Below are 20,214 nucleotides of genomic sequence, written 5' to 3'. Positions count from 1 at the left end.
AGAGCTCCAATGGATATGTTGAGAATGGCATGGTATGGCTGTAACAATTACCCATCCTCCCCACCAAGAGAAACTTTGGGAATTAATCTTACTCTTAGATACACAAGTCACACGATTAATTCTGAATTGAAATTTTAGAATTTATTGTAGCATTACTGTAAGAATATTTATTGTAGTATCACTATCAAAAATACATATACGTACATGGCTGAAGCCAAGGATAAGACTTAGGGAATATTCCAGGGTTCCCCAAAAGCTAGTCTTCCAGAAGGCGCAGAAGGCTGGAGAACAGTTGGGTGAAAGACATGAGATTCTGTTTGTTGGCAATCTCCAGTTACGACCTTGGCAAGAAGGGCAGAAATAAAGGCTTTCTGGAGAACTGAGTGCATCATGCAGACCTGAAGCACTGATTCTAGTAGTAGTTCATTCTAAAACCTGCAGACTAGAGAACTGTGTAGTGGCTGATAAGGACAGGGAAGACAGACATGAGAAAACAGCTCTCTAAAAATGTGCCTCAAAGCAACAAGCAGGACCCTCTTGCTTGGCAAGTTCAGACTGGGGAACTCCTGCCTTCCCACTCTCCTCCCCTTCTCAGCCACTATTCCAGGCGCCCTGACTCTCTGTTCCTTTCCTCTCCTTCCTGGGTCCCAGGGTCAGGGAGCTCCCTGAGAGTAGAGCCATCTGCACCCTGGTCCATTTCCTCAGTGCCTTCTTCCAGCTCAGATGCTGACTGGAAAATGCTGCCTATGCCTGAAGGGCTGTTCCTTAGTAGGTAGCCCAGTTCCTTCTCATAGCATGAGGCTGCTTGCAGCAGGTCTCCATTCATCTTGTGAATTAATCCTTGGAGATACCATGAATTTGGTGCTCTTTGTGGAAGCTGATTTGCAGCTCCATTCTGTAGTTGGTATTTCATCTTTTCCTTCTCAGTTGATTTCGTGTTTATGGACAAATTCTCTAAAGACTGTCGGACTGCAGTGTCTTCAGACTTCTCGTGATACTCCTGAGAGTTGCAAGAGCGCTGATGAAGTTGTTGCGCCTCAGTGCTGGGGAGCTCCTTACTGAAAGCTGTCTGATGACATTCTCCTATTTCCAGGAGCTCAGTGCTATCAGAATATGCATACAGAGGATTTAGTCCCTTTTCAATAGCTTTATTCACATAGTCCTTGGCATATTTCCGTAGTTCTTCAATTATCTCTCTATTCCTGCTAGCTTCAGATTCTCCTGCATCCAGAAGTTGTTTGACTTTTGCCCTATAGCAGCATGCAATCTGGTGATAGAGGTAGCCATTGTTTGGTGTGGATTCCAGTGCCATTAGAAATAGTTCAATAGCTTTGTCTAGATCACCCTTTACTCGGTAAAATTTGGCTGCACTGCGGAGGACATTTGTTTGGCGAGGAGCTTTTTCCAGGGCCTCTACAACCAACTCTTCCCCTTCAGCTTCTTCATTCATCTTCTGCAATGTCAGGGCCAAGAGAACTTTGATATACTGATTGTCAGGGCTCAACTCAATGGCCTCCTTGAGAATATCCACGGAGGACTGCTGCGCTGGTTTGCCATTCAGAAAGTACATTGCGATGGCCAGTCCAGAGGAGAATTCTGGGTTGTCGGGTTTCTCTTCCAGAGCCTTCTCAAAATACACCTTTGCCTTTTCAATTTGTTTTCCTCCACACTTTAGCAGTGTCCATCCTTCTTCACAGTCAAGCTCCGGACACTCAATACTGTAAGGATTTGAGAACTTCTCACATACTTGTTTCACCTTGTCTACATAAATTTGAGCCTCTGAGAGTCTTCCCAGGTGATAATAGACCCAGGCATAGTTTCCCCAGGTAACCAGGCTTCTGATTTCTGCCTGGTCAGTGTGTTCTTGCTGGATAAACTCTTCAGCTTGCTGTAAGTATTCCAGGGCAGCCTCATTTTGACCATTTAAATGTTTTATGTAAGCCAACAAGTTGTACATTGTCGCTTTGAACTCAGAGTTTAAAAGTTCAGTCTGGTTACACACTCTGTCTTCTAGATCATGCCAGACATGTTCTTCCTTAAGTAAGTTCCATGTGAAATGGCATTTCAGCTGTGGAAGGATCTTCTCCAGAGAATTCTTGTTGACCTCACTGTGGAGAAAATAAACATAGTCACTGTGATGTGCCCCTGCCAAGCATTGTTTGCTGTGATGCAATTTCAGGTTATTTCGTGTGTCAACCTGCCTGAGCCACAGGATGTCCTGCTATCTAGGTAAACATTAGTTCTGGTCATATCTGGAGTGGTGTTTCTAGAAGAGATTAGCATTTGAATCAGTAGACTGAGCAGAGCAGATTGTCCTCACTAGTGTGAATGGATACCATCCAACCTATTGAGGGCCTGAATAGAACAAAAAGTGCAGGAAGGGCAAATTTGCTTCCTCTGCCTGGCTGCTTGAGCTGGGACACTGGTCTTCTCTTCTCCTCAGACTTGAAGTTACACTGACAGTCCTCTAGTTTTCAGGTCTTTGAACTCAGGCTAGAATTATGCCACTGGCTTTCTTGAGTCTGCAGACAGGGGATCATGGGACATCTCAGCCTCCATAATCACGTGCACCTCTGTTTCTCTCATTCTGTCTCTGACATTTTGTGTGTGTGTGTGTGTGTGTGTCAGCAATAGGTAAGTCTCTATTTTAACAAATAACTGTAGTATAAAAAAATCTGACCTAAAAAGTAAAAAAAAGCAGATAAAAATAAATGTTTACAAATTTTTGTAGAAATAATGCAAAAGAAGATTTAAATTGTGCATGAGGAAAAACCAAAATGTGTCCAATTACATGAAGGCTCTTCCCTTACAAGAAATTGGGATAAAGCTGAAGACCCATTTTGGTTTCACTGTTGAAAAACATACAGAATAACTTAGAAAAGCTAGTTGAGGTCAAATGTTGGGAGCTCATTTCCCAATACCTTCATACTTTTTGCTCTGGGGAAAGTTGACGACCACAGTGCAAGGCAGAGCTGATAGTAGAGCATCTGAGAATTCTCCATCTAGGAGTCCATCCTACATTAACCTTTAAGTGAAAGCTGAAGAAAAATAAACCTTTAGTGAGGTTGGCTGAATGAATTTCTACCATTGCAGTGCTGAAAATAGTTGACTTCTTAGCCAGCCAATGCAGGGAAGAGCCTGGAACAACTTCTCTTCACAAATACCTTCTGCCTCTGTCCAGCCTTCATGGGTTGGGCCTGATGTCAACCAGCAGTGTGTGTGTGTGTGTGTGTGTGTGTGTGTGTGTGTGTGTGTGTATCTACTATTGGTTTTGTTTCTCTGAGAACCCTCACTAATGCACACCTCTAAGTTTTCCTAGGCAGAGGAGGAGGTACCTTCCTCTTGCTTCCTGGGTTCACCTTTCTGTATCTGTGGTCTATGCAAGAAACCCACAAAGCACATCCCTTCTACTGTGTGGGCAGATATGCAGCAGGTGAGGTAAGGTGCATGAGGAGAGCATGGCAGTGGGAGGAACTGGGATCTCTCTTGTCCGGTTCAATTATGAAGTCAGGTTTATTTAGCCAGCCAGTGACCCTTCATAAAGCTACTTCTTTGTCTCACGTTGTTAGGTTTTAGAGATACTGAGAAAAATATAGGTTATCTTGGCCCTCCCTGACCCCCAGAGCCCACAGTCTGGTTAGGAGCCATGTAAAGAAAGAGATGGAACCCCAGGGGTGTTTGTCACTGAGCTATGTGATTTAGTTCCTTTCCTCTCATCTTTTCCGCCTGTCCCTACAGTCAAACATAGACTCATGAAGGCTCAGTTTCAATTGACTGAAGCAGTCACCCTGACCTAGGCCAGATCCCCAGAGAGAGTGAATTTGTTTCAATAAATGAACAAACATGAGTTCCTGTTGTGGCTCAGTGGAAACAAATCTGACTAGCATCTATGAGGACACAGGTTGGATCCCTGTAGCCTTGCTCAGTGGGTCAAGGATCCGGTGTTGCTGTGAGCTATGGTGTAGGTTGCAGACATGGCTCAGATCCTGCATTGCTATGGCTGTGGCATAGGCCAGCAGCTACAGCTCTGATTTGACCCCTAGCCTGGGAACCTCTGCATGCCACAGGTGTGGCCCTAAAAAGTAAAAAAAAAAAAAAAAAAGGAAATGAACAAACAAAAGGGATATATTTGTGTTTTGTGGTTGGAAGATACCAGGGGAAATCACTTGCCATATTTAAATAAGTTTCATAAATTCCTCAAGTGTGTTCTCATATCTGCATTTGCCTGGGCTTGCTGATTTTGTGTTCCTCCTTATTAGTAGATTCTTGGCACCATAAGAAAGAACCTCCTGTTGTCCCTATTTTTGGATTTCATAGGCTTGCAGCAGTTTCAGAAAAATGTTATGAGCCAAATAGGGCTGCCAATTTATTTGGCAGTACAATGACATGGGGGGAAAATTCATCTCAAAAGATAACAATCTGTTTTTACCAACATTTTATTTAAAAAAAGAGAAAAAGAGAATCATTTTTTTAATCACTGAAGAAGTAAAAAGAATATAATCTCAGAATAAAGGAAAGTTCTTTCATTGTCAAATATGTTTTGCTCAGAGGAACCCCTCACTTTATTTGCTGTTTACCGTGGACCAGCACTGGGCACTGCTGCAAGTGCCCTGATCTACTTCCTGTCTCTTTCTCTGGCAATGCCCAACTAAATCATTTCTGATACAGTGTGATTGGATGTGAAATGCTTTATAGTGAAAGATGCAGAGGCAAGGGAATCAACCCAAGGCAAGGAGAGAGGGAGAAGTTGTCTATGCAGATATCTCTTTGTCTGTGTGTCTCTTTTCTTGGTGGTCTTTTTCATTCTCTTGGTGTGGCTAGAGTACTGCAATGCTAATAAAGTCTTTCCTCTCCATTTAGGGTTTTTCAGTTTTGCCTATCCTGGGGATTCTAGCTGCCCTGTGTGAAGAACAAGAGGTCAAAACTCAAACAATGTTGTGAAATAAATACTAGGGATAAGTTAGAAAGATGATCACTAAACAAATCTATAACTGTTGTAGCTAAAAATGTCACAATGGCATTTCCGTGTTTCAACTCATGTTAACTTTGCTGATTTCCCAATTAAGAGGTTGAGAAAGAGAAAGGAAATCATGGGTTTCAGATCAGTGGACTGTGTCTGTAGATATGTGGGTGTATATAGGTGCCTGAAAATAATAAACACTCTAAGGATTGATAGAGAGTATTTGTCCAGCTTCTCAGTGAGTCTGCAGAAAGACAGGCAAATTTGGATGTTTTTACTTCAACAAAATCAGAACCACCTTGCCAATTTAATAACACTATCTTTTTTTCTAAGGGGGTTGGTGAGGAAAGGCAGGTCTTATCAATGAACTGGAAGGAACTTTGCCAACAAACTTTTAAGCACTTATTGACAAAGATTCTTCTTCCAAGATGAAACACATACCAACCCTGTCATATATAAGCTTCAGGAGATGTCAGTTGCTCAAGAAAGTGCAGGGCAAGCAGAAAAGTTCTCAACATTCCTAAATCTGTGAGAGAGCCCTTAATATGGTACTCCTGGGGACATTCTATCTATACCACCAATTCACCAGTGCTAGAACTGGCCATGCTAAGAAATGTATGGTAATGCTGAACAATTTATTCAGGAAGATAGCCAGCTGTGTAAGTGGCGTCAAGATTGTAACACCTATTGAAAATTGGTGTTTTGTTTTTTTAGGGCAGCACTCACAGTATATGGGGGTTCCCAGGCTAGGGGTCTAATCAGAACTACAGCTGCTGGCCCACACCACAGCCACAGCAACTCGGGATCCAAGTCATGACCCGTGACCTGTAACCTACACGACCACTCAATGCAATGCTGGATCCTTAACACACTGAGTGAGGCCACAACCTCATGGTTCCTAGTTGAATTTGTTTCCTCTGCGCCACAACGGGAACTCCCATCTTAGTGATTCTTGTCACCTTCTAAGTAGAGTATATAAATTACTATGTTTTTCCACTCCTTTGGATTTTCATTACTGATTTAATGTATACTAATTGACAATTAAATGCATCATATGTAATTGACATGTCTATAGTAATGTTAACATATTTGACTCAGTAGATCAAAATGAAACATGTGAAGATAATGCTGATCTAATAAAAAATTTAAAAAAGCTATTGCCTTTTTAAAAACCAGTGCTCCATTTGACAGTTTCCTCGCTTAGTAATTTATCTCCTATACGCTTTTGAAAATTGCCCTACATACTCTTTAAATGCATAAAATTTAATAAATTATTGAATAATAATTATTTTTAGAAATTTCAAGGGAGGACAAGCAGGTAGGACGATGGATTCAGTAACTTGATAAGAGAATGTCTAAGTTAAGGTGGGAAACTTGGGGAAATGAACGCTCTTCCTACCTGGACATTTGGTATCTAGTAGAAAATATGGGGAGGGATTGATTGTTTCATGACCGTAAGTTATAGCCATGAGGTTTTTGCTGACCAAAGTAGATAAAAACCAGCACTGCTAATCCTTGGAACATATCCAGAATCAATCCATTTCAGTCTTTCCCCTTCTCCTGCTGATCCATCTGGAGGGTGACGGCCTGTTGCCACATCTCCTTCCTGGGCCTATTCAAAGCCAGGTCTAGAGCAGAATCTTGAAATTTTGCAGAAAGAGGCACTGTTTAAATGGTAAGCATAGGAGCTTCCAGGGAAACCTCTGAGACAGCTTGACCCTGGGTGTTCTGGTTATGCTCCAAGAGAGCAAATGACTGTGAAGGGACAGACAGACCTCATGCCCAGTTAGCTGTTCAGAATAGGCACAACCTGAGGAGCCCATCACTTCAGAAGTGAGCCAGGGAACCCACTAGAACAGTGCTTCTCACCCTTTAGTGTGCACAAGGACCATCACCTGAGTATCTTGTTGGAATGCAGATATGGATTCAGCGGGTCTGCAATGCTGCCTTTGTAGCAGCCTCCTTGGGGTGTTAGATTCAGACCACACCGTGAGTAGCAGGGTGCCAGGAGGACTTCATTTTTTGGCAGTGATTTCCAATCCCCAGTTTCTCATCCCTAAAAAACCCTTTAAAGGGGCAAGCCCCAGTCAGCTTTGGGCTTCCTCCATTCACATTTACACGCAAACAGTGTAGGTAACATTTAGTGTGTTTATGGAGTACCTTTCAAATTTAAGTTGGTATTTTTTCTAGGCCTTATTTCAGATCTATTCAATTATGATTTCAGAATGCAGGACCTGGGAATTTGCATTCTGGTAGCACACTCAGGTTAGGTGTAGTGCACGGTGTCTGCCACCCAGTTTGAGAGACCTTGCAACACCTGCTCCCTGTTCATAGTTCACACAGGAGGGCCAGCAGGTCAGTAAGAAGATGGCTCAGGTAGACATGTTCCCCACTTCTGAAAGAGCAGATTTCAAGGCAAAAGCGACCTCATTATGAATCCAAGTTTTATAGTGCTGAATAAATCCTTAGCAATCAGAACAATACTCGCAAACCTCAGATTTAGTCCTTTCACGTATAAGAAACAAAAGGGTAACTGGGACCCCCCAGCAACTTTCCTCTAGTCCCCAGCTTTCATTGACCAAATTTTGCCTGAACAAAACCTCCTGGGCTCTCCCAACATCCCCCATCTCTTCCAGCTCCCAGCAGCCAGCTCTAGATCAGTGGCTGTGACTCTAAATCAGCAAGAGCCACAGAACTAAAAGCGCATGAGTCAGTAAGATAGATTTATGATCAAATTAACGAAATGCGTATTTAATCAATCTATCAGCAAACACTGAAAGGGCACTCTTCCAGAAGCTGCACTCAAGAACGAGATTTGTGAGAGAGTCTCAACTTTCTATTAGAGAAGCAGTGAGTATTTACCTCATGATAGCTCCTTCCCTGCAACCTGAAAAGCTGGGATTCAGGCAGATTTGTGGATCAAAAGCAAATGCAGAGGAGGTTCCCACTCAGGATTCTAGCCGTCAGGTCTTTGCTTTTAAAAGGAAAACAAAACTGAGGCAATGCTGCCAAGATTCCTGCTGAGGGGAAACTGAAACTGAATGTGTAGCCCTGAGCTCAGTTCTCTGCTGGGAGTACCGTTCTACACAGATTCTGCAACTGTGTTTGCCAGTGTGAAAGAAAGCATTAGGGATGCAGTACATATAGGCCCTCCTCCCAGAGATTCAGATGCAACCTGGGGGTGGGCTTGGACTCAGGAATCTGCATTTTAACAAGCACCCTGGATAGTCTGTTGTAGGAGTTCTTGTATCACATTTGAGAAGCACAGTCCTGGAGGTATGCTGAAAAGCAGTTTCCCATTTACTTGTGAGACATGCTGTGGTGTACCACACAGTACCACACAGTGAGTCAGACAATATGGAGTAAAGGAAAATAACCGCAGAAAACCTGCATTTGATTATTGCTTTGGTCAGCTCTGGGATGTTTCTGGAATCATATCACTTAGCCGCATGTCCTCACTTCTGAAATGGCCTAGAATAAATTGCCTTTTCCCTTTCACCCAAGTGATAGGAAACTGTGCCCTAGGGAGATCCACTTTTACATTCATCTTGGGTGTGGCTCTGGGCACTCTAAGGAGGGGTCCTCACTCTCTAAATAGGGGCTCCGAGGCCCGAGTCTTTCCTGTCTCTGTCTCTTCTCTCTAATGAGAGTGTAATTAAAAGCCTCAGGATATTTTGCCCTTTGGACCTTTGTACCCAGAGCCAACACTGGAGATTGGCACCTTAGTAGTGACCCTGCTCTGACACCTACTTTCTATATGACCTCTTGGCCAAGTAATTTGCCTTTTGAGCCCCATTTTACTCATTTAGAAAATGAGGCTGATAAAAGCAATAGGTTCCTTCCTAGGGCTGCTGGGAGGCTGATAGAATATATGACAGAGTGTGTCTCCAACTACTGATCACACAGAAAATGTTACTGCCATGATTACTGGTCTCTCGGTATTGTAATTTTAAGTGAATTCTGAGTGTGTGAAGGGGCAACAGAGTGTTTGAGTGGATGGGTCAGAGAAAGGCACTCATCACCCAGCCAGCAGGTATGAGAGGTTTCCCGAGGTGGCTTCCCCCTTTGACAATGCTTAGCACAGCTGGGGAGGGGCAGCCCAACCTACCTCTGTCCCTATAACCTCTGAGAGCAGGGCACCTTGATGTGGTGTCAGGTCAGTGTCTCTGGACACACCCAAGCACAGGTCATTGACAAACTCCCTGGACAGGCTAGCTACCAAGATGCTGGGCAGAGCTAGGTTTTTCTGGTCAACCTACTCATGCAGACACAATTAACATCATTTGTAACCAGGAGACTATCATACAGGAAAGGGTGACCTGAGGCACTTGGCAGTGAATTCTTCCTATCCATCCCATCTTCAGATACAAGCCTGCAGAGCATTTGGGAGCCCTTGAGTCTCCCTGTCCTCCCTCCCCCAGTGATCACTAGGATGCTCCCTCTCCAGGCAATCAACCCCTCAGTCCCCATAAGTGTTTGATGGGAAAGTTTTCCTTTTCTCTCAGGTCTGTCTTTCCTGAGGCTCTATCTGATGGTAGAGCTGGAGCACATCTATGTGCATCTTTTGAAATCAAGTTTTCTAAGATTATGCTTTAGATTCTAACAAAGTGCACCCATTTAAAGAATAGCTTGATGAATTTTGACAAATGTATATACCCATGTAACCACCACCACCATCTCCTCTTTGCATCATCCCCAAAGATTTTCCTGTGTGCCTTCCTAGTTAAGCCCAATCCCACCCTCCACCATCCCATCCCCAGGCAACCACTGCCCATTGCTCTGCTTTCCTTCACTAGAAATTAGATCAGTATTAGGAAAGAGGTTAGGTCGTTATGTTTTGAAGAGATACGATTTTCTTCTGCTCACCAGCCCTCATTACAGCAAAAATAAGAATAAACACCAAGCTTTGGGTTTGTTTTCATATGAGAAATGGAAACAAAAGTCCATTTGTAAAAATGGTTTTTTCCACTTCCCATCTTGAAGTGATCAAATTTTCAAGGCAAAATTCCCAACATGAGTTGGCTTTGTACTACCAATTTCATCTTTAGTAGCATCTGCTAAAAAGAAATGCTTACTTTTAAAATGGTAAGAAGAAAGCCTCTTAGTCCTTTCAAAGAAAACAACAACAGAAACTCCTCCTCCCCACAAGAGTAAGTCCCTTAGATCTAACTTTGACTCAGCAAATGTTGTGCCCAACTGGATATGACCACTCCTGCCAAGCAGCTCTTTCGTCCAGTTCCTGGCTCCCACCTCCACCTGGGAAGCTTAGGGAATTTGAGTCCATACACCAGAAAAAGTCACAAAAATAGCAAGTGCCCATATTGAAAAGGCACGTTTAGCCCACAAGCAGCAGGACGCACCGGAGAGGCTCGGCTTACAATTTGCATTCGAGAAAAAGGATGCTCGCTGTTATCTCACTCACCTCATGATGGCGGTCTGTTCTCTGCTGTTCTGAAAGTTGGGGTCCAAGCTGATTTGCCCTTCAGAAACGTGCCTCAAGTAAATAGGAAGGAGCTATATAAAAGGGAAAGGGGGCGGGGAGGATGCATCAGCTGATGCTTTCTCCCTGTGTGTGAGTGATTGCCTTTATGAAAGGGAGAGGAACTGGAAAGTGAAACTGCTTTAAAATCAAGAGGAAGAAAAGGAAACTATGGTTGAGATCTGTCATGACTCAGTAGAAGAAAATTGTTTATTTATTTTTGGGGGGTAGTTTTTTAAAAATTTTTTATTACTCAAATGAATTTATCACATCTGTAGTTGTATAATGATCATAACAATCTGATTTCACAGGATTTCCATCCCACAGCCCAGGCACATCCCCCCACCCCCCAAACTGTATCCTCTGGAGACCATAAGTTTTTCAATGTCTATGAGTCAGCATCTGTTCTGCAAAGAAGTTCAGTCTGTCCTTTTTTCAGATTCCACATGTCAGTGAAAGCATTGGATGTTGGTATCTCATTGTACGGCTGACTTCACTTAGCATGATAGTTTCTAGGTCCATCTATGTTGTAAAAAATGCTGGTATTTCGTTCTTTTTAATGAATGAGTAATATTCCATTGTGTATATGTACCACATCTTCTTGATCCACTCCTCTGTCGATGGACATTTAGGTTGTTTCCATGTCTTGGCTATTGTGAATAGTGCTGCAATGAACATCAGAGTACATGTGTCTTTGCGAGTCGTGGTTTTCTCTGGGTAGATGCCCAGGAGTGGGATTGCTGGATAAAATGGTAGTTGTATGTTTAGTTTTCTGAGGAATCTCCATACTGCTTTCCACAGTGGTTGCACCAGTTTACAATCCCACCAACAGTGTACTAGTAGAAGAAAATTGTTTAAACTCATGACTCTGAAACTACAGCTTGAGGTGGAAGCAGTCCCAGAAATCTGACCCTAACTCCAGGGTGGATCCTGGGAAACTGCATTTTTACTAAAGTCTGCAGGAGATCCTGAAGTCAGGGTTTCTGGGAGCACATGATGTGGAAGACTGCTCCAGAAATACATCATAAAAAGTAGCTCATCAAGTAAATTTACTATAGAGAGACAGTTTGCACCTTGAGACCTGAGTTTAATTGTGTGTTCACTTTGCTAACTCTGGGATTATCTATGAGTCAAATTACAGAGCCTAAATTTTTTTTCCCCTGGTGCTAAATATAGGAAGCCAAGCCCTGGAGTGACTTCTGAGCATGTTACCTCTCTGAAGTCTAAGGAAATCATTAGTTTGTCCAGCCGGAAAAGGGGAAATAGTAACATGGATAATATTGTTGGCTAGCTGCCTCGTTGATAAATTTATGTATTTAAACTTTGAGCTCTGAAGGAATGATAATATCCGGAGAGATTTTTTAAAAATAAACATTTCTATGATGTAAATAGCCATAAAAACATCCAGAGCCACCATCTGGCATCTGCCAATTTTTCTAGCTGACCCATTTCCTACCCAGCACTTCCCTTCCCCCTTTCCCATAATCTTGACGTCAAAACAGCAGCTTTCCCCCATTTTCCCTGAGACCCAGGAGGGCCAAAGCAACAGCCTTTTGCTTTTTTTCTGCCTCCCTTACCCAGGGTTGAAGGAAGGGATCCATCCTTATTGTTCAGAGGCAAAAACTCCCTCCCCTAAATCAGGTTGAGAAGGAACCAGCCAGCTCTTACATTCTCCTGTTTTTCTCTCCCACTGCAGTTTATTTTTTGTTTCCCTGCTACCTCCTACCTCTGAAGTCATTTTATGTACTGTCCTGTGCCACCTGAGCCTCGCATAAAAACAAACAAACCAGCAAAACACTATCATGGCTGATTTGAAGATGACGGAATTGTCATTAATAGGAGAAAGGCTCCCTTCATTCTGAAACTCAGAAAGTAGAGACTCTTGAGTAACAAAACTGACAGTTGTACACCCCCCCCATAATGGGGGTATCATAAGATACTTTAAGTTCAGAGATTGTGTTATGTCTGGTGAAAGTAACCTATGACTAGGAACGTCTGTAATTCTTTTGGCTGTTTTAACATTTGATACCCTGTTAGTAATAAAGTGACCTACCTTTATATCTTTTATAGTATCTCCCAGGTAAGAGGGGCCCCCACTTTGGGCCATGTGCTTTAATGGACCCCACATTCCATAGACACAAAATGTAAATTTTTAAAAGAACAAATGGCATCTCTGTTACTGAGAATCAAGTGCTTAATCCTGGCATAGTAGAACTTGAAACCCTAAACATCCTACCTTCTTCCCTCAAAGAAAAGGAGAGCGTATAAGCGTGAACTGGAGCTGGGCACTTGCCATCTGCCTCTGCATGGATTGAATCATGAACCACTGCAGCTGCCGCCCCTCACCACTCCCTGAAAGGAGCTCAGGGTGGGGGTCAGGAGTGAGGCATGCTGTGCTCTGGGAAAACTGGCAAAACAGGTCTTCGGATATACATTTTCAGGAGACGATTTTATGAGCCCAATTCTTGCATCTCCTCATATCTTGAAAAGCGCTAAAATCCTTCATGGTGACCTCTTCTTCTTGGGACTGGCAGTAACGTTCTGTTGACCAGCAGTGACTTTCTGTAAAAATGTGTGCTTGGTTGCATGTACGTCTCCTTCACCAAAATCACATATATGCTGACATTCCCCCCTACCTCAAAGGAGAGGTATTTTAGAGCTATCTGAAATGCTGCCTCTGTAGTCCTTATTTTGCTTCGGATAAAACTTAACTCTCAACCTTTAGGTTGTGCATATTTAAGTTGATGTAAGTTTCTGTGTTGTGAGGGTGTTGATTTTAAAGATTCACAGTACACTGGAATGCAGAAAGAATCAGAAGTGGTTAAATCAAAGAAAAGGCAATTATACTGAACTGGTCAAAGCCTTCATCTCAGCCTGAATGCAATGCATTCTTACATTAAGAAGTTATTTTCCAGTACAGTGTCGCCAGCTGTCTGCTTTCTTGCTTCTCTTCTTGTTCTAATTCCTGGCTTATGAAGCACTCAGGAATTAGCGTGGTATTTGCAACAGCTGCAAAGAGTGGTTGAATAACATTCTGTGTAGTAAAAAATTCATAATGTGCTTAAACTTGTACACATGTAGTTTTAGACTTACAGTTTGAGTCCAATTTTCTTCTACTTTTGAATGCTTCCTTTAAGATAATTTGCTAATGAATGGTTATTTGAAATGAGTATTTAAAAATAAAATCAAGGAGTTCCCATTGTGGCGCAGCGGAAATGAATCCGACTAGGAGCCACAAAGCTTCAGGTTCGATCCCTGGCCTTGCTCAGTGGGTTAAGGATCTGGCATTACCGTGAGCTGTGGTGTAGGTTGTAGGCACTGCTCAGATCTGGTGTTGCTGTGGCTCTGGCGTAGGCCGGCAGCAACAGCTCCGATTAGACCCCTAGCCTGGGAACCTCCATATGCCGTGGGTGCGGCCCTAAAAAAGACAAAAATAAAATAAAATAAAAATAAAATCAAGAGGAACCAGATTTTCATATTTATACCTTACTTGGAAAATAGAATACGGAATTTCTCTAATATGTGCCTTGAGTGCAAAAGTAATGACAATACTTAACATGCTAGTAATAAAAAGGGCATAGCAGTACAAACAAACTGAGCTTAAAAATAGGAGGTGGTAGGGAGCTCCTGTTGTGGCTCGGAGACAATGACTCTGATTAGTAACCATGAGGACACGGGTTCGATCCCTGGCTTTGCTCAGTGGGTTAGGGATCTGGCATTGCTGTGAGCTGTGGTGTAGTTTGCAGATGCAGCTTGGATCTGGCATTGCTGTGGCTATGGTGTAGGCCAGTGGCTACAGCTCTGATTCTGTCCTAAAAAGACAAAAATAAAATAAAATAAAGAAGATGAAAGAAAAACTCTTTTTTTCATTTTAAAAGTTTTATTGAAGTATAGCCGATTTACAATGTTGTGATAATTTCTGCTATACAACAAAGTTATTCAGTTATACATATACACACAAACATTCTTTTTCAGATTCTTTTCCCCCATTGACCTTCACAGACTATCGATTGGGTAGAGTTCCTTGTGTTGTACAGCAGGTCCCCATTGACTTATCATTCCATATACCATAGAGCGCATATGCCTATCCCAAACCCCCGGTCCATCCCTCCCCCCACTACCTATCCCTTTTGGTAACCATAAGTTTGTTTTCCAAGTCTGTGAGTCTGTTTCTGTCCTGCAAATAAATTCATTTGTATCCTTTTTAAGATTCCACATGTAAGTGATATCATACGGTGTTGTCTTATTTCACTGTCTGACTTCACTTAATATGATAATCTCTAGCTCCATCCATGTTGCTGCAAATGACATTATTTCATTCTTTTTCTATGGCAGAGTGATACTCCATTGGATATATGTACCACATCTTCTTTATTCCTCTGTCAATAGATGTTAATGTTGCTTCCAAGTCTTGGCTATTATAAATAGTGCTGCAATGAACGTTGGAATCCACATATCTTTTTGATATGTTTTCTCTGGATAGATGCCCATGAATGGGATTGCTATGTCATATAGTTCTATTTTTAGTTTTTTGAGGAGCCTCCATACTGTTTTCCATAGTGGTAGTAACAATTTACATTCCCACCGACAGTGTAAGAGGGTTCCCTTTGCTCTCCACCCTTTCTAGCACTTATTGTGTGTAGACATTTTCATGATGGCCATTCTGACTGGTATAAGGTGGGACCTCATAGTAGTTTTGATTTGTATTTTCTCTAGTGATTAGTAATCTTTTCCTTTTTTTTTTTTTTTTGCCTTTTCTAGGTCCGCTCCTGTGGCACATGGAGGTTCCCAGGCTAGGGGTCCAATCAGAGCTGCAGCCCCTGGCCTATGCCAGAGCCACAGCAACTCGGGATCCGAGCCGCGTCTGCGACCTACACCACAGCTCACGGCAATGTTGAATCCTTAACCCCCTGAGCAAGGGCAGGGATTGAACCTGCAACCTCATGGTTCCTAGTCAGATTCGTTAACCACTGTGCCACGATGGGAACTCCTTCATGTGTTTTTTTTGACATCTGTTTGTCTTCTTTGGAGAAATGTCTCTGTAGGTGTTCTGCCTATTTTTTGATTGTGTTGTTTGTTTTTTTGATATTGAGCTTCATGAATTGTTTGTATATTTTGGAGATTAATCCCTTGTCAGTCACATCATTTGCAAAGATTTTCTCCCATTCTGTGGGTTGTCTTTTCATTTTGTTTATGGTTTCCATTGGTGTGCAAAAACTTTTAAGTTTTTTAGATCCCATTTGTTTATTTTTGTTTTTGTTTTCATTACTGTAGGAGGTGGATCTGAGAAAATATTGCTGCAGTTTATGACAGAGAGTGTTCTGCCTATGTTTTCCTCTAAAAGTTTTATATCATCTGGTATTATACATAGGTCTTTAATTCATTCTGAGATTGTTTTGTGTGAGTGTATGTGTGTGTTTGTGTGGGGTTAGAAAGCATTCTAATTGCATTTTTTTTTGCATGTAGCTATTCAGTTTTCCAGTCACCACTTATTAAAGAGGCTTTCTTTTCCCCATTGTATATTCTTGCCTCCTTTGTCACAGATTAGTTGACCATGGGTGCATGGGTTTATTTCTGGGCTTTCTATCTTATTCCATTGATCTATATTTCTGTTTTTGTGCCAGTACCATACTGTTTTGATTACTGTATAGCTTGGTAGTATAGTCTGAAGTCAGGGAGCCTGATTCCTCTAGCTCCAGTTTTCTAAGGACTTTTTTGGCTATTTGAGGTCTGTTCTGTTTCCATACAAATTTGAGAATTTTTTGTTCCAGTTCTGTGAAAAGTGCCATTGGTAATTTGGTAGGGATTGCATTGAACCTGTAGATTGCTTTGAGGAGTATAGTCATTTTGACAATATTGATTCTTCCAATCCAAGAGCATGGTATATCTTTCCATCTGTTTATGTCATCTTTGATTTCTTTTATCAGCATCTTGTAGTTTTCAGCATACAGATCTTTGGTCTCTTTAGGTAGGTTTATTCTTAGATATTTTATTCTTTTTGATGTGATGGTAAATAGGATTGTATCCTTAATTTCTCTTTCTGATCTTTAATTGTTAGTATATAGAAATGCAGTAGATTTCTGTGTATTAATTTTGTATCCTGCAGCTTTCCCAAATTCATTGACAAGCTGTAACAGTTTTCTGATAACAACTAGGATTTTCTATGTGTACTGTCTATGTTATCTGCAGACAGTAATAGTTTTACTTCTTCTTTACCAATTTGAATTCCTTTCATTTCTTTTTCTTCTCTGATTGCCATGTCTAGGACTCCAAAACTATATTGAATAAAAATGCTGAGAGTGGATATCCTTTTCTTGTTTTTGATCTTAGTGGGAAGTCTTTCACTATTGAGAATGATGTTCTCTGTGGATTTGTCATATATTGCCTTTATTATGTTGAGGTAGGTTCCCTCCATGTCCACTTTCTGAAGGGTTTTTATCAGAAATGGGTATTGGATTTTATCCAAAGCTTTTTCTACATTTATTGTGATGATCATATGTTTTTTTATTCTTTAGTTTGTTAATGTAGTGTATCACACAGATTAATCTGTGGATATTGAAGTCTTTGCATTCCTGGGATAAATCCCACTCTTTCATGGTGTATGATCCTTTTAATGTATTGTTGGATTTGGTTTGCTAGTATTTTGTTGAGATTTTTTTTCCCTTTAGTCTTTTTTTTGGGGGGCCACATCAGCGACATATGGAAGTTCCCAGGCTAGGGGTTGAATTGGAGCTGCAGCTGCTGGCTTACACCACAGCCACAGCAGTGCCAGATCTGAGCCATATCTGCGCCCTACACCACAGCTCGTGGCAACACCAGATCCTTAACCCACTGAGTGAGACCAGGGATCAAACCTGTGTCCTCATGGATGCTAGTCAGATTTGTTTCTGCTGAGCCATGATGGGAACTCCTGTTGAGGATTTTTGCATCTATGTTCATCAGTGATATTGGCCTGTAATTTTCTTTTTTAGTGGTATCTTTGTTTGGTTTTGGTTATCAGGGTGATAGTGCCCTCATAGAATGAGTTTGGGAGTGTTCCCTTCTCTGCAATTTTTCTGAAGAATTTCAGAAGGATAGGTGTTAACTCTTCTCTAAATATTTAATGGAATTAATCTGTGAAGCCATCCGGTCCTGGACTTTTGTTCATTGGAAATTTATTTATTTATTTATTTATTTATTTATTTATTTATTTAGTCTTTTTGCCTTTTTCTAGGGCCGCACCCCGTGGCATATGGACTTTCCCAGGCTAAGGGTCTAATCGGAGCTGTAGCTACCCCTCTGGCCTATGCCACAGCCACAGCAACCTGGGATCAGAGCCACGTCTGTGACCTACACCACAGCTCATGGCAACACTGTATCCTTAACCTATTGAGTGAGGCCAGGGATCGAACCCGCAATCTCATAGTTTCTAGTCAGATTCATTAACCACTGAGCCATGACAGGAACTCCTGTTGGAAGTTTTTAAATCACTGTTTCAATTTCGGTACTTGTGATTGGTCTGTTCATCTTTTCTGTTTTTTCCTGGTTCAGTCTTGGAAGATTTACCTTTCAAAGAATTTGTCCATTTCTTCTAGGTTGTCCATTTTATTGTCATATAGTTGTTTGTAGTAGTCTCTTAGGATCCTTTATATTTCTGTGATGTCCATTGTATATTTTTCACTTATAATTTTATTGGTTTGAGCCCTCTCCTTTTTTTTTTCTTGATGAGTCTGGCCAAGGGTTTATCAATTTTGTTGATCTTTTCAAAGAACCAGCTTTTAGTTTCTTTGATCTTTTCTATTGTTTTCTTTGTTTCTATTTCATTTATTTCTGCTCTGATCTTTATGATTTCTTTCCTTCTAAGCTTGCTTTCTTGATATACATTTAAGCAAGTATATATGAGCAAGAGTATTCATTCTTTTTAAAAATAGCCATGATTAAATGTAATTCACATAGCATACAATTCACACATTTAATCCATTCAATTCAGTAGTTTCAGCATTTCACAAAGCAGTGCAACCATTACCCCGGAAAGAAACCCTCTACCCTTTTGCTATCACCTTTAAACCTCTCATCCTTCCCAGCCCTAGGCAACCACTAATCTACTTTCTGTTTCTTGTAGATGTGCCTACTCTGCACATTTCATATAAATATATATTATACATGTCCTTTTTGTGACTGTCTTCTTTCATTTAGCATAATGTTTGCAGATTTCATCTATGTTGTGGTAGGTTATCAGTAAGTGCTTTATTTTTGTTGTCAGTAATATTCTACTGTGTGGATGTACTTTATTTAATACCTCAATTCATTATTTGATAGATCCACCTCTTGGCTATGGTGAATAACACTGCTATCTACATTGATACAAGTTTATGTGAATGTGTGTTTTCATTTATCTTGGGTCTATGCTAGGAATAAAGTTGCAGGGTCACATGGTAACTTTCTGTTAATGAATTTGAGCAAGTACCAAAGTGTTTTCCAAAGGCACTGCGCCACATTTACAGTAGGATTTTAGTCATTTTTCTTCTGTGTGGTCTCCCAAGAAGATGTAGATTATCAGCAATAAGGCAGCTGTGCTGTAACTTATTTTTAAAAATTTGTAATTCATCAAATCAGGTTACTCCCTTCACAAAAAAAGGCGATGGGGGAAATGAAACAGGAGCCTGTGGAGCATGAAACAGGAGCCTGCATTTTCCAGGTTGGCATCCAGGATTGATCATGCACATGGTAGGGATCCTAAAACAGTTTTTGTGTGTGTGTGTGTGTTTATCTTCAGGAAACTAACATTTCCATGCTTCCTGTTGTGCTGGACATAGGTTGTGAAAGTCACAGCATGAAGTGGGAAGAAAGATGAAAGCTCTATGGAAAAAAAGGGGCTGGGAGCAGAACCTGATAGATTTTTCACTGAGGACTCTGAGAATGAGAAATTATTAGTACTAATTAGAACCCACACAGGAATGAGAGAAGTTCTCCTCACTCCTTCCTGGGCACCAAAACACTTGAGAACATCTTTGGCAGGGTTATTAGTACTTACCAGGTGGCAATTAAATGTGGAGAATGATGAGATGTGTGAAAGCAGTCTTGTGGGCAGAGGACATTGAGGGGTGTGGGTGCTGGAGCAATACAAACAGCAGGTGTGATCAGATAATTCTGACAGGCTTGGCCCCCAACACTTAGGAGACACCTGTTGGGGGCTTGTTATTTATCTGGGTGAGTGATAGGAGGGAGATGCACTGAGAGGTATCGTTAAGGGCCAGGGAATTCTAAGTCATTCCAAATAATATGGCTTCATTTGTTATTCCTGGAGAATGATATTTCAGGAAACATGAGCTACATATGTAATTTTCTTTATTGGTTTCCAATAATTTCCATTAGCTTTAAGTCCTCAAATAAATGCTAAGTGTAATATGACATACATCTCATCCTTACCTTTTCCACCTGTTTCTGTTTGGTCTCCTGTTCCAGCAAGGGTTTGGGTGGCATGACATGCAAGGTGTACCTTTCTCTGTAGGCGCCCATGGTCCTCTCTCAAGGTCAGTGTACTTGCCCATCTTACCTTCCATTTAGAACACTCCTGGTTTTTCTCCCCAAGTACAAGATCCAATAACAGTTTACTCAGGCAAAATGAGCTAAACTTTCTCTTGAAATGGATACTTGTCCAATTCATTCCAATAGAATGTTTACCTTTGTAGCCGGTGTGAGTTATAGCTGTATAACTACATAGATAACCATAACTGTTATATATATTATGTATATATATATACATATACATATACACACACACACTCTACATCCA

General features: G+C 41.3%; 2 protein-coding genes across 2 annotated transcripts in view; one reads left to right on the top strand and one right to left on the bottom strand.

The window, feature by feature from the left end:
• Positions 1–20,214, top strand: part of LIPA (lipase A, lysosomal acid type) — a 119,115-nt gene that overhangs the window by 26,966 nt on the left and 71,935 nt on the right. The window lies entirely within an intron of this gene.
• Positions 120–10,556, bottom strand: IFIT3 (interferon induced protein with tetratricopeptide repeats 3). The gene is given in 3 exon segments (XM_047761118.1): positions 120–643; positions 645–2,108; positions 10,383–10,556. Coding segments are annotated over 3 exon segments (1,521 nt in total). The 5' UTR covers positions 10,388–10,556; the 3' UTR covers positions 120–591.

Source organism: Phacochoerus africanus, chromosome 15 (genome assembly GCF_016906955.1).
Source record: "Phacochoerus africanus isolate WHEZ1 chromosome 15, ROS_Pafr_v1, whole genome shotgun sequence".
Lineage (NCBI taxonomy): Eukaryota > Metazoa > Chordata > Mammalia > Artiodactyla > Suidae > Phacochoerus > Phacochoerus africanus.
The sequence above is the reverse complement of the archived record's forward strand: the minus strand, read 5'-3'. Positions and strand labels throughout refer to the sequence as shown.